The 14,132-nt window shown below is 41.8% G+C and overlaps 1 protein-coding gene and 1 pseudogene across 1 annotated transcript; one reads left to right on the forward strand and one right to left on the reverse strand.

The window, feature by feature from the left end:
* Window positions 1-239: 239 nt before the first annotated feature.
* LOC134405556 (vomeronasal type-2 receptor 26-like) lies at window positions 240-12,280 on the reverse strand. The gene is made up of 5 exons (XM_063136800.1): window positions 12,066-12,280; window positions 11,438-11,729; window positions 8,080-8,898; window positions 2,034-2,160; window positions 240-1,138 (listed from the first exon to the last, which is right to left on the reverse strand). The coding sequence occupies exons 1-5, from the start codon at window positions 12,278-12,280 to the stop codon at window positions 240-242; spliced, it is 2,352 nt and encodes a 783-aa protein (XP_062992870.1).
* On the forward strand, window positions 2,862-3,016 carry LOC134407071 (U1 spliceosomal RNA; annotated as a pseudogene).
* Window positions 12,281-14,132: the final 1,852 nt, after the last annotated feature.

The raw sequence follows: 14,132 nt of genomic DNA on the forward strand, positions 1-14,132 counted from the left end.
ATTCGCCACTGTGTGGACAGAATGCAGGACTGGATGGAACCTTGGTCTGATCTGGTGTGGCTCCTCTTATGTTCTTATACATGTGGTTTCCCTCAATCAATATGAAATTGGTTTGATTTTTCAAATGAATGTTTCAAAATAGGCATGATTAATTGAGTTTTGGTAAGATATATGTAAGGTATAGGTTGAGAAGAAAAGTTGCAAAAATATCTCTAGAATACATAGCATAACATAGTCATTTAAATTCTTCTTATTAGTTGGTTCCTGTTGTTCAGCTTTGGTCTCAAAACAAGAATGAAACATTTGGGAGAAAAGATGCAACCGAGGAGTCCAGAGCTGGAGGCTAAGATAGAGAAGATCTCCACAGCAACTATGTATTTTCCCTTGGAGCTCAGATAACCTGGAACAAAGGATAACCAAACACCACAAAATACAACCATGCTGAATGTGATAAATTTGGCTTCATTGAAACTATCCGGCAGCTTCCTGGCAAGGAAAGCTACTATGAAACACAGAATTGAAAGGAAGCCCATATAGCCCAGGGCAGAGTAAAACATAGTCACAGATCCTTCATTACACTCCAAAACAATTTCTCCAGTCACTGAGTGCATGTCGACATCTGGGTATGGGGGAGATGTTGACAACCATACAATACAAATGCCTACTTGGAGAAGGGAGCAGAAAAGAACAATGGAATTGGCCAGTGTTTTCCCCAACCATTTCCTCATCTTGGATCCTGGTTTGGTGGCCATGAAAGCCAGGACCACTGTAATGGTTTTTGCCAGCACACAAGAAACAGCCACTGAGAAAATTATGCCAAAAGCAGTCTGTCGGAGTAGACATGTCACTTTGTGAGGACGGCCAATAAACAGCAACGTGCAAAGGAAACAGAGCAGGAGGGAGATGAGGAGAATATAGGTAAGATCCCGGTTGTTGGCTTTAACAATGGGAGTGTTGTGGTGCTTCATAAATGTTCCCAACACCAATAAAGTGGTGATACAAAAGAAAAGAGTGACACTGGCTAAACCCATCCCCAAATGTTCTTGATAAGACAAGAAGCTTATGTCCTTGGGGATACAGAAATCCCGAGTGTTGCTTGGATAGTCTTCATCTGAGCATTTTTTGCAATCATCCACATCTGAAAAAGAATGCATGTGGTTTCATATGCATAAAACCATATATCATATACGATGCTACAATGCTATGGAGGAGAGATGATGTAAGCTATGAATTTTATATGTTGAGCTCCGCAGATTCATATAACAGACAAAACGGGAGTAGGGGGGAGGAGGAACGAGGAAGCAGAGGAGGATGCCTGTTCCCCCCTCTTTGTTTTAATAAGCTTTCCTTGCAGAGCTCTGCAGAATCAGAGAATTCAAACTAAAAATGGCATGAAGGAACGAGGTAGCCGATAGATGGGAAATTGGGAAATAGGCCAATCACGTTGTCCTACCCTCAAAGCTCTGCTCACATGTCAAGATGTGAATTAACTCCCCCAATGACATATAACCATAACGCAGTGCAAACTAGGACGTGATCCAAAAGTCACTGTATGCGAATATGCACATTATCACGTTTTAAACCCAGTGCTATGGCGAATGGATGGCTGCATCTTGTGTCCTGAAATGCAAATATGTGCATTTAAGTCAGGGTAAACAAGCCATATAGACAACCCCACGTTTGAGAATCCCATTGCACAGGAGTTAACCCTCATTTTTGAGAGGTGTCTTCCTATTTAGATACCTGCTCAACTGTCCTTCATTGTGGCCACTCAACATGCATTTTAAGTTTAACTGACTGAATGTGTATAGAATAACATGGGACAAATTATCCTCTCTCTCTCTCTTTCTCTCTCTCTCTCTCTCTCTCTCTCTCTCTCACACACACACACACATGCACACACAAACACACACACACACACACACACACCAGCAACTTCCTCTCAGTCCTTATTTATATATTCTATATCCATGTTCCTCTGGATTACAACCATTCTGTTGTTGTTGTTTTAATCTGAACATTATATTTCTTACCCTCTTGGTCTGAAAACTTCCCATCTGGACATGGGATGCAATCATAGCAGCAAAATGGCTCTCCCTCTTTCACTTTTTTGCTAAAACCAGGATGACAACTTTCACTACATACAGAAAAAGGTTGTGCCTAAACCATAAATGAAAAAGGAGAATTACAATCTTCGAAAGAATTATCTTGGAATCCTTAATGTTCCAGGGCCTTTCCACATTTCCCCCTATAATGTGTGAACAGGCACAGTAGAGAGCACTTGATATGGAACAGGCTATTGCGAATTTTCTTTCTTATAGAGAGCCATTGTGGCTCCATATTAACAGTGAGAAAGTTGAATCACATAACACTATTATAACTAGACTTCACACTGTCTGAGAATTAACAATGATAAATTGGATGGCAACTTCAGACTGTGGTGTTGTTTCTATTCTTCAGAAAACTGTTGTATGTGGGACTGGATTATTCAAAACACAGCCACACTGTATTCCTCTCTTACTTTGCATGGAATGATAGGGTTGAGGATTAGGTAGGGAAATAATAGACTGGAGTGCTTAAAAAAAAAAAGCTCATTTACTCCAATGCAAAAACTTATTTTGTTGCCATAGTGTTTTCCCAGAATTATATTCCTAGATACCAATGCCAAAGATGTAGGGCAGATTTCATGGTTTGAGCCAAGAGAACCTACGTTCTGGAGTTGACGTCCAATGATTAGAGGTCACTCACCTAAGATAGTCAGGGTTGAAAAGATAATTGTATTGATCTTATTTACTATGTCGTCTGCTTTTATGTCTGTCAAAATTCACCTAAGGTAATCTGAGTTGAAAAGACCACGGTATTTACTTACCTGGCAGGGGAGACACCATGATCACGAAGGTGGTTTTCCCAGGGTGAGGCTCATCCATTGCATTGCGGGTGTGCTGACCCCAGCCATTTCCCCAAATGCGAGAAACTCGACTGCATAATTTGTGGTAGGGGTGTGCACGGACACCCCGCTCTGCTTCTCTTCCAGATCCGCAATTTGCGGATCGGGCCACTTCGCTCCACCCCTACTCCGCCTATGTCCACTCCGCTCTGCTGCGGAGCTCTGGATCCGGATCAGAGTTCTGTTTCCCCCCCCCCTCAATAGGCTTGCATTAAGCTAAAAAAGTATACAACTTTTTTCTGTTAAAGTTAGAAACCTCAAGTTTGGCACCATGACACCTCATGGATGTATACACACGCACGCCAAGTCTCAAGGCAATCCCATCATCCCCTGATTTTTGGGGAATTTATGAAAATCGGGCACCCCATTCATACCCCTTTCGATAGTTCCGTCAATTTGCACGTTAGAAACCTCAAACTCATCACCATGATAGCTTATCCAGGGATACACATGCACACCAAGACTCAAGGCAGTCCCATCATCCCCTGATTTTGGGGGAATTTATGAAAATCGGGTACCTCATTCACACCCCTTTCGATAGCTCCGTCAATTTGCACGTTAAAAACCTCAAACTCGCCACCATGATAGCTTATCCAGGGATACACATGCATGCCAAGACTCAAGGCAGTCCCATCATCCCCTGATTTTTGGGGAATTTATGAAAATCGGGCACCCCATTTGCAGACGTGGACTGTTCTCTGAAATTTGGACAGATAAAAAAAAGGGAAGTGGGCACACTCACAGATGCCATCTAGACCCACAATCATGCCAAGGTACAAGGTAATACCATCATCCCCTGATTTTTGGCGGAGCTTAAACCTGCAGACAGCTCAGTGGGGCCATTTCAAAGGAAATCCCAAGATGCCATGAATTGGGGAGTAGAGATCAACCTAAATAAGAATCTTCTTCCACACTTGAAAAATGGATTTGGAACTTCCAAAAGTCTAATTGAGCGCAGGAAGGACTTCTCCCCTGAGTCAAAGACACAAACCATCCCTGCGAGGCGGGCAGGGGAGGAGGGAGGGAAGGCAGGCAGGCGGCAGACATTTCTGGGGGCATAAGGAAGTGAGCCAAGGATAAGCTAGTAATGCATATAAAATGGAATAAATAAATAAATAAATAAACAAAGGAGGGGTGGAATTAAAAGCAGCAGTGTTGCTGAATAAACAACAAGAAGAACTTTTTTAAAAAGCCTATATCTTTCTTTTACCAGTAAGGGGGGGTGGGGGTGGACGTGTCCAAAGGGGGAATCATCTGCCAATTTGACTGTTCCTGTCTAGGTACAAGTCTTTAAGAAGCAAACAATCACTTCAACTCATAACAGGCATTGATCCACCGGGTTACTCTTTGGAGGGCTCTGATGGCCCTCCAAGTACAGGAGAGTGAGGGCACGTCCACATGCCCTAGGGGAGCTCATCCCCTTGCACCACATCTATTCAGTTGTTCCCCAAAGTTAGGGTGGGTAGCAGTGCTGTGTTTTTTCTATCTCTTATTATTGGCTTAGTATATGATTTCAGGTTGTGTTTGTGCATTTGGTGGGGCTACTGTTTTAAAAAACACTGGGAAAAGTCCATTCAGACTAAGAAAGAGAAGTTCCCAGAATCTCAAGTTACCCGTTTTGCCTATCCCCTCCTCCAACTTTGGGATCATGTGATCATGACCGGGAGTTGACTCTGCCCCTCAGCAATCGAAAAGGTAATCTTTTTCCCGCCTTTACCCTACTTTTTTAAAAATTCTAGCAAGCGAACCGCATCACGCAGAGAGCTGAGAGTAGGCTCAAAATGACCCCCAGCCATGACTCTCTAAGCACAAGAAGTTTCAGAGAGATAGCTTCAAAAACAACACAGTTATCCCCTTTTCTTTTCCACAATGCAATCCTATGGGCGAAATGTTTCAAAATGGTGATCTGATTGGTCCGCGGAAAGAGGATCGCTCTGAAAATGGGCGCTTCTCTTCGCCTTGCTTCTAGGGGTCTGCGGTCCGCTTCTACTCCGCCTCTGGGCAAGGCGGAGCAGCCCAATTCACTTCTGATTCTCCGCTTCTAATCGGAGCGGAGCACATGCTTAATTTGTGGTAGTGGGGGACTGCGTTCACGCTTTCTATAATTTTCCGTCACTTGGCTATGAGGACACGTCATAACCTATTAACCTCAGAGGACTGTTAAATCTCTGGGAGATGAGAACTAAGGATCTGTACTATTTTGTATGGTTGCTGTTGCTGGATTAATGTTGTGCTGGTCTCGGACCATAATAAAGTGATTGACTGATTGATTGACTTTCTTTATTAATTTATATGATTTCATTTGTAATCGTTAAATCTCAGAGAGGATTAGAACAATTCTTTTGAACTTCATAATTACACTTAGATTTACACTAGCACTATTAATCTTGTGTGCAACTATATTATAATTTCTGCAGTCCTTTGTTGTGGCTTGAGATTTCTGTTGAGGGTTTGTGAGCAGAGAAGGAAGTATCAGAAATACACACACAAACACCAGAGTTTGGGATTAAATAGGGCTTCTTTATTTTCACATGGAGATTCTCCTCTCCATGGATCTGTGTGTGAACATGTGGGAATCAAGTTTATTTCTCTTCACGCATCTAGTCTGTCACCAGGGTGAACCACTCAGCTGAAGCAGGGGTTGGGTAACCCGGCCGTCTTTCCAACCACACTTGTGTGTTTGGAGAGACCGACCTGCATCATCTCCACTCAGGCTGCACAGCCAAGTAGATGAGACAAGAAGGTCCTCAAAGGCAAACCATATCCTTGCACAAAAGCTGCAAAGCCCCCAAGGAGCAGGACCTCTGGATTGCCAATCACCATAAAGGTGCCAGAGTACTCACTATCCCTATCCTGACTTCCCAAAATTCCTGCACAACCCTGCCTTTTAGAATTAACCTATTTATCCTCCACTTCTAAATATTGAATCCAGTATAGAGTAGGCGAAAACCTGCACATTGCTAATTGGCAGGGGAAATGCCTACTCAGCCCCCTCTCCATAGAGGATGATTGGTTATTTCTATACTGGTTTAGAGGGAGGGAGGGAGGGGCCAAAAATGAAAGAGGCCAAATGCCTTGTGGGGGTGTGCCTTTATATCCTTGGCTTCACTCCCACTTCACGAGGCAGCACACGTGCTGGGTTTGTTTTGTTTCGTGCTGAGTTTGTTTTGTTTCTGCCTCCTCCCCGCTCACAACAACCACCTCCTGCCCAAACCATGATAGCTGGGATGAGAACAGGCTTCTGTTGAGGGTTTCCCTCCCTTTGTCTTACTTAGTTTCAGCTTCCTCCCATAGGGCCTTTTCAGTTCAGGAATTGCAGGCATCTTGGTAGACTATAGAGCAATGGAGAGATGTGTAACAAAAATAAAAATACAGACAGTATCCTCAGCTACCTTATCATGATTAGGCAAGGTCAAAACAAAAACAAAAACCACCAACGCACATTCAGAATGAATTATAAACTGCCCTGAGAATGAGGCAGGAAAATGGAAGCCTCTTCCATGTGAAAGACAACTTTTCAGGAAATTGTAGGACAGGCTTTGGCACAATGTTAGCCCCATCCTGCCCAGTCCCCAACCCCACATCTGCTACAGGAGTGGTGTTGCCAGCATCTGCACTAAAGAAAAGATGTAGCCACAATCACCCCTCAGAAATGTAACATTTGGAAGACCTTAGGGAAGGTGCTGAGCACTGAAGAACAACTAGAGCTGATCCAAAATTTCTCAGAATACATGTTTCTCAGGAAAGTTCTGAGATATTTCTTTTCTTAACCCCTAGAAATAAAAGTAAATTTTGCAGAATAATAATAATAATAATAATAATAATAATAATAATAATAATGGCTGCATTGCCTTCCCCATCCCCCGCCATGCCCTGGAATGATGCTAGATATGTGGGGTATTGTGGAAGATGCAAAATGGGGGCCAGGCTGCCAACACAGTTGATACTGTTGCCACTTCCAGTGGCAGTGCAACAACAACTACAACCCACAAAACAACCGTAGCAACAACCCCCAAAGCCCTTAGGTTGTTCTACCACCCTTACTGACACCTAGCTATGAGAAATTGTTGGAGAATTTCTCCTCCCCCTGGAGAAATTTGGTGAAATTGCCTACTAATAGGATGGAGAATTTTGAGAGGCCACTTGCGCACCGCTCTACTCCTTCTTCAATTTTATGCTTGGAAACTGGCGTAATGGCAGTTAAATCTACCATTGTCACTAGAACAGTTAATTATTGGCTCAAGATTTTTTTTACTCTGCATTAACCATACTACCTAAACTGTGTCTTTTAGAGAAAATGAAAATACATTATCTATTCATCTTAATCCAATCAAACTCATTTTACATAGTTGCATACAGAGTCAGAGGTAATTTAAAAGTAAATGTCTTCAGAAATTGCTGTAAATTCCTGCAGAGAGCTTTGACTGTTAGACAGTATAAATAGTGTAAAAAAGAAAGAAAGAACATCCTACTTGGTTAAACCATTGGTGCCATGTTATGGAATCTTCATTGATGGTGAATATTTGGCTTGGAACGCTCTGCGGAGACACACGTCCAACTTGTATGCAATTAAAGGAGTTGTTTGAGGAAACAATCCAGTTGATTACATCAAATCCAGCAACTAACTCCCCATTCTGGTCAAAGGACACCTCATCTCCTGCATTGTTGTTAAATGACACACCTTTCAGAAAGTGATGGAGCTAGATTGAAAAGGGAAAGACAAGCATTTTGAAAATGCTGGAGTTAGATGTTCAGAAGAGGAGGAGGAGGCAGGAGGAAAGGTATGTTAGGCATAGGTTTTTTTGAGTGGGAGAAAATTGTCTCGCTCTTACTTAAATTTAACAGGATGAGATACTAGATTAATAAGGAAATGTTCAACAGTGTTGACAGTTCATATTGAAAGTTCAAAGATAACATAGAGGAAAGCAAGAAGGCTGTCTTCCTGGTTTCGACATGTGCAAAGAAAGGAAGATGGAACATATGGGCAGGAAAAAGTGTTGGGTGGACAATTCCTACACAGATCATAACTTCTCGTAATGCCCAATATGTGATTCATTGCCCCATGAAAATATTTAGCCTATTACCTCCAACCACAATGGTTGATTCTGAAGCTTCGATCTCCCTCCATGTACCATTGCTGTGTTTTTGATTCTATATGAGAATAAGGCATTTAGAGCATAGGCCAAGGCATAGACGGCATTGTAGATGCTGTAGCTGTGTCCCGTCATGCTCATTTCAAAAAATGGTGCTGGGAGATTTTCCAGCTTCTCCTCTCCAGTGCAAATATCCCCGTTCTCCACATTGCCCAGAATTGTATTTGGGAACACACAACCAAAGGCCTGTTTCCAGAAGTCCTTGATAAAACCATCTCCTTTTGTGCTGAAAGGGTTTCTGTTCTCAAGAAAAGTTCTGAATCCTGGTGGGTCATTGGAGTGAAGTGTAAAACCAATAGCACCATTTAATAGTTCTGTGTCCCAATCCCTTTGATACAAAAATGAAACAAGCTCCATCTGGGCTGTTATTATCAACACTTTGCCTTTTGGTTTATTTACCACTTCCTCTAGTCCTGATAGATATGGAAACCATCTCAGAAACACGATGGAATAAGAGTCTCCATACACTACCAGTGCAATCGCATTGCTACCCATGACTTGATCATATATTTTTATACCCTGCTGTAGCATCTCCTGAAATTTATCATCAAAACTGTATTTGGGGATTCTTTCTATGAAGGCAAAACAGACACCGTTCTGGGAAAACTCTGAAAACACACTTTGTACAAATCTTTCTCCATTGTCATCATTCATAATAAGCACCCCAATCCAAATCCACCTGAAATGCAGAAGTAAAGAGAGAATCCCCTTGTATTGCAGGGCTTCCTGAGGGACCATTTGGTAGAATGGAAGTCCTGGAATTTTATTGTTCATTATTGGAGAGGTGCCATATATGAGCTAAAAAGAGATAGGTGAGGAAAGGCCTTATGAATTTTCATGTGTCATAGCAATTCTTACAGAAATCATGTAAAATATGGCAATGTTATTGTTCCTCTTCTACAGTTCCAGAGGAGGTACTAAGAGGGCAGCCAAATGGGTTGATCTCTTAGGGAAGAACTTCAAGGGAAGGGGAAGATACATTGCAATTTTAATCTGCTCTGACTCCCATGTCGTTCCTCACACTGCTTTTGCCATGTGTGAACAGTTTGTCATACCAGACTATATTGCTCTAATCTTAGGTGGCCCTAAGTTGTTTATCATCAGTTTTCCACAACCCCACAGTCACCTCTGCATATCCTATTCTCCATCCTGTTGTCATGGTTTATATCTGCTTTGGGAGAATGAGAATTTCACTGGCACTTTCTGCCTCCTTAGGGAGGATGTGGTGTTAAAGGCTTGTGAGCCTTAACTCCCAATTTCCCTGCTTTTTAGAGTTTGGTTGAAAACTGTAGAGCCTTTAACATTGTTTTGTAAACCATAGGTTTTTTGTTTATTGAATATGATTTAAGGTTGTGTTTGTGTGTTTGGTGGGGCTACTGTTTCAAAAAACACTGGGAAATGTCCGTTCAGACAAAGAAAGAAAAGTTACCCAGTATCCCAACTTACAAAGAATCCCATTTTTCTTATTCCCCCTCCAACATTGGGATTGGAGGATGCTTCATCAGGTGATCACAACTGGGAGTTGAATCTGTCTCTCATTGCCTCAAAAAAACCTTACCCCTTCCTGCTTTTAGCCATTCTAAACAAATTAATATCAAGCAAACTGCAGGATGAAAAAGTCTGAACATCTCCACAGTGACCCCCACCCACCACCCTCTAGGTACAATAGTTTTCAGGGATGTGGGTTTCACAACAAAAAAGTTATATGCTAATCTTTTCAGCAATGCCATCCTATGGGAAAAAAATATCCAAAATGGCGGGTGGAGCGCTTTGCAAAAAGTGGATTGATTCTCTTGTGTTCGCTTCTCTTTGCTATGCTTCGCTAGCCCCCAATTCACTTCTCCTCTGCCTATAACAGAAGCAAAGCCCCAGGTTCGCTATCACTTCTAAGAACCGAAGAGAAGTGGATCACAGCCCTATTGAAAAGAACTTCTTATGAGTGATCTATAATTGGAGGTTGAAAGTACCATTTGTATTTATTGTATTTTGGAATTTGCTATTATTCATTAATTCAATAAGGAAAAAAACCTTTCAGTTTGACATGTGTTAAGCACTTTCCAAGTTCAGCCAAGCCAATGTCAGATGCAATCTGCATAAGGTGTGGTATCTTATGCAGTGCTTAGCTACAGCTTCTCCACTGCCTTGAAGCTGGATGGCTCTTAGTGATGGACTACATTCCCAGATTTGTCTGTTGCTGGAATAGACACTCTGGGCTCATCTACACCAAGCAGGATATTCCACTATATTTATTTATTTATTTATTTATTACATTTTTATACCGCCCAATAGCCGAAGCTCTCTGGGTGGTTCACAAAAATTAAAACCATAATAAAACAACCAATATGTTAAAAGCACTATGAAAGCAGGATGAAAGTAGTATATAAAAGGCAGGAGCATTACCACTGCTTTAGAGCATTATTGAAGTGCACTGCAGGATCTATACTACTGCTTTATAGTGGTACTGAAATGCACTGACAACTGCTGTCACCCATGACACATCTACTCCAAGGAGGATATAACACTATGAAAGCGGTATATGGTATGTGTCAATGGGCCCCAACAGTTGTCAGTGCACTTCAATACCATTATAAAGCAGTAGTGTGGCTCCTGCCTTTTATTTACCGCCTTCATAGTGGAATATCCTGCTTGGTGTTGATGAGCCAATAGTTAAAACATGCACTGTTAAAAGAAATGCTTCCTTTTCTTTCTCACAAATTTCCCCAAAATGACCTTCATTGGGTGAATCCAGGTTCTGGTATTATTAGAGAGGGAGAAAAGTGACTCACTATCCACGCTCTCCGTGCATAATTTTATACACCTCTATCATGTCTCCCCTTACTTATTTTTTCTCTAAGCTAAACCATTGTCCCAGTCATTGTAACCTTTCCTAATAGGGGAGTTGGTCTAGCTCCTTGTTCATTTTAATTGCCCTTTTCTGCATCTTGTCAATGCCTAAAATATATTTTTCTTTTTCTTTTTTTACTGTAGATGTGGTAACCAGAACTGTATGCAGTATTCCAAGTGTGGTCACCCATTAGATTTGCACAAGGGCAGTCTGATACTGGCAGTTTTGTTTCTGAATCATTTGTTAATTGTGTCTAACTGGGAATTTGCCCCTTTTATAGCAGCTACTGTGAAAGGGGCAAATTGATATTTGATATTTTCATCAATCTGCCCACCAAAAAATCTGTCCTAAACTTCCTCTCCCAAAACAGAGATTGAGAAATTTAGCACATTGGATTTTTGGATCAGTCCTAAAATTCCCATAATGTACACACACACACACACACACACACACACACACACACACACACACACACTCACAGAGGAGTACTACCTGTGGAATCTTATAGATATCCAAGATAGTTGCCACATGAAGGGAGACTTGGGAATCCAGTCCCCCTATCACAGCTATGAGGCTATGTTGGATGTTACATATGTAGTTGGGGATCAATCTCTCTAGTGCTGATATAAGTAGCATTGTGGCATGATAGGTCTTCCTTGCAGTGTCATAGCTGTCATAGATGTGGAAGCCCAAGGTGAGATTGGATAAGATCTGTGGGTTTTCATTGATTTCCTTCACTGCAAATTCCAAGGCCAGGATGTGCTGGTAATGCTTAGACACATCACTAGAAAGACAAATGTGTATTGAATCAGTAGTATATTTCACACTTGTTAGAATTATTGCCACCATGTTCCATGTCAGTTTAATAATTCTATAGTATGTATATACTATAATCTTTAATTCTTTTGTAAAATAAAACAGGCTTAAAAGTAAATGTATCCCACATGGCCCTTTTTCTCTCTCGCTTGCAGTGAAAAGATTCTTCTATTTTTCAGCATTCCCTTAATTGTACTAATGAGCTACTTTTTTTTTTAAGTGGCTCTAGGACTGCAGCTCTAGGACTGGCCATTCTCATGACAGAAATGCATGGAAATAAAAACAAGCAAAAAGTAGTCCTTACATAAAGTCTTCTAGCAAGGCTGGAGGGGGGTCTTCAGTGAAGTCGGTTGGACTGGAGATGAAGCCACCATGAGAAACAATGCCGCCAATGATGAGGTCTCCTAGTTGACGATAGGTGTGCAGTGGATGGTGTGGATTATAGACACTGCATTTCACAATGTGAGCTGTGCTTAACTGGGAAGTAAACAGTACCACCAGCAAGATCTCTGAAACCATCATCCTCAGTAAAATGACAATTATTAAGTCTAATCAAAGATCTTTTAGTTTCCTGTACTACTCTGTCACTGGAGTCACTATTATTATTATTATTATTATTATTATTATTATTATTATTTAAAAAACTTGATTTGAGTGGTATTGTCTCCTGAAACCTGGAATATCCAAGGTGGGAACATTAGATCTATGCCTGTTACAACTCCTTCTCCCAAGCCATAAACAGAACTACATACACACATGTGACATCCTGCCACCCTGTGTAGTCTCAACTTCACCTGAGACACCCACAAGCACCTGACAGGACTGTCCACGCCACTAGCACCCTGGACCACCTCAATCCCCCCTGTGCTAATGATGTGTTTGAGGGTTTAAGTCTACCGCTGCTGCTGCTGCTGCCTCACCTATTCTTCAGGCTCCACAGCTCCACAACCTAGCCCTCGGTTTCCCATTCTGCTGCCAGCATTTGTTGTTTTCTCCTGACACTCCTCCGTAGACCACACCAGTTGTTTGCAAATATAATTGGAATTTATTAACTCAAGTAAATGTGTGTTCAAGCTTAATGGTTTCCTCAGTTCAACTGTGTATGGTTACAAGTTTCAAAGCATATTGGTTTCACTCACTTCTTTATTGCAACGTTCCACTAATAAGTCTTAAAATCATCTACTTCTCTCTCCCTCACAGAATTCTAACCTACACACTCTATCTCTCACAGACTCATCTTGCCCTGACCCTTCTAAAGACACATCTCATACCATCTCCTTCCCTCCCTTTCACTCACTGAACTATACATAGATACATTTCTCCAGCTCCTCCCAATCTTACTCAGCCACTCTGCACTCCCCCCTCAACCATCCAATCAGCACTCAGGCATCCAACCACCCTCTACAACTTGTAAGTACCTTGAGGCCTACCTATTACCTGAACCTTATACATCACATAAACACTAACTTTGTATATATATTTATACATATAACACATAAGGCAGCTGAACATCACAACACACGCACACACTCCTCCACAGTCTCCACTATTAATTTTCCTAATAGTCACTGAAATTCCACTGGGGTTTTGAGAAGCAGCGGAATTAATTGCTATCTAATTATTGAAGTTGGGGATTCCCAATGGAATTGTTAAAGAAAACTTGTTTGCCACATTTTAAGAAATGTTTTTTTCCCCTTCCACTCACTTAGATACAAAGAGTAAGTAGGGCTTGGAATGATCTGCAGTAAGAAACGGGGTCCAGAAATAACAGGTGTAAAGCACCCAGAGAGCTTCACTATGGGGCAGTATAAATAATAATAATAACAATAATAGTAGATTTACAAGTGTACCACCAACAAAAGTTGGGGGATTGAGTTTTTTGTTTCCACTTCATTACATGCCCAGGGAACATTTTGGGTTACATGAGGTGACGAAGGGGTTATGGTAGTGTTATGTGTTTCTCTTCCCTCTTCAGGTTTCTTTAACCTCTCAGACTCTTGCCTTAAATACCTCACTGCAGTGGCTGGAGGTGTGGGTTTTCTACATGAAGCTTTTAACCTGCATCTTTACTTCTGCTTCCACATTCGTTGTGGGATTCAGATCTGTTCATTTACACATCTTCCCCCCTTTTCCATGTGTGTGTGTGAAGGGGGGAGCACATATTTGAGAATTTGCAAAAGTTTTCAGAGCGGATCTACACATAGTACTGAAGGCGCTTGCATGCGCCCCCAGTGCGCCCCCAAAACGATTGTGTAGATACCGCCCTGGAAGTGATGGAGGAAGAGGCAGAGGAGGAGGAGGCTGGGGAAACTGGCCGCGTCCTTGCCGCCTCCACCACCCACCTCCCCGCCTGCCGGGTCGGACAGCTCGG

This window comes from Elgaria multicarinata, chromosome 11, assembly GCF_023053635.1.
Source record: "Elgaria multicarinata webbii isolate HBS135686 ecotype San Diego chromosome 11, rElgMul1.1.pri, whole genome shotgun sequence".
Lineage (NCBI taxonomy): Eukaryota > Metazoa > Chordata > Lepidosauria > Squamata > Anguidae > Elgaria > Elgaria multicarinata.

Excerpts from the sequence above, each read along its gene's own strand:
- LOC134405556 (XM_063136800.1), bottom strand. The coding sequence starts at position 12,280 with ATGGTTTCAGAGATCTTGCTGGTGGTACTGTTTACTTCCCAGTTAAGC. Across the intron at positions 8,899-11,437 it reads ATATCTATAAGATTCCACAG|CTCATATATGGCACCTCTCC; the intron begins GTAGTACTCCTC and ends ATCTCTTTTTAG. Across the intron at positions 2,161-8,079 it reads GAATCAAAAACACAGCAATG|GCACAACCTTTTTCTGTATG; the intron begins GTACATGGAGGG and ends TTTATGGTTTAG.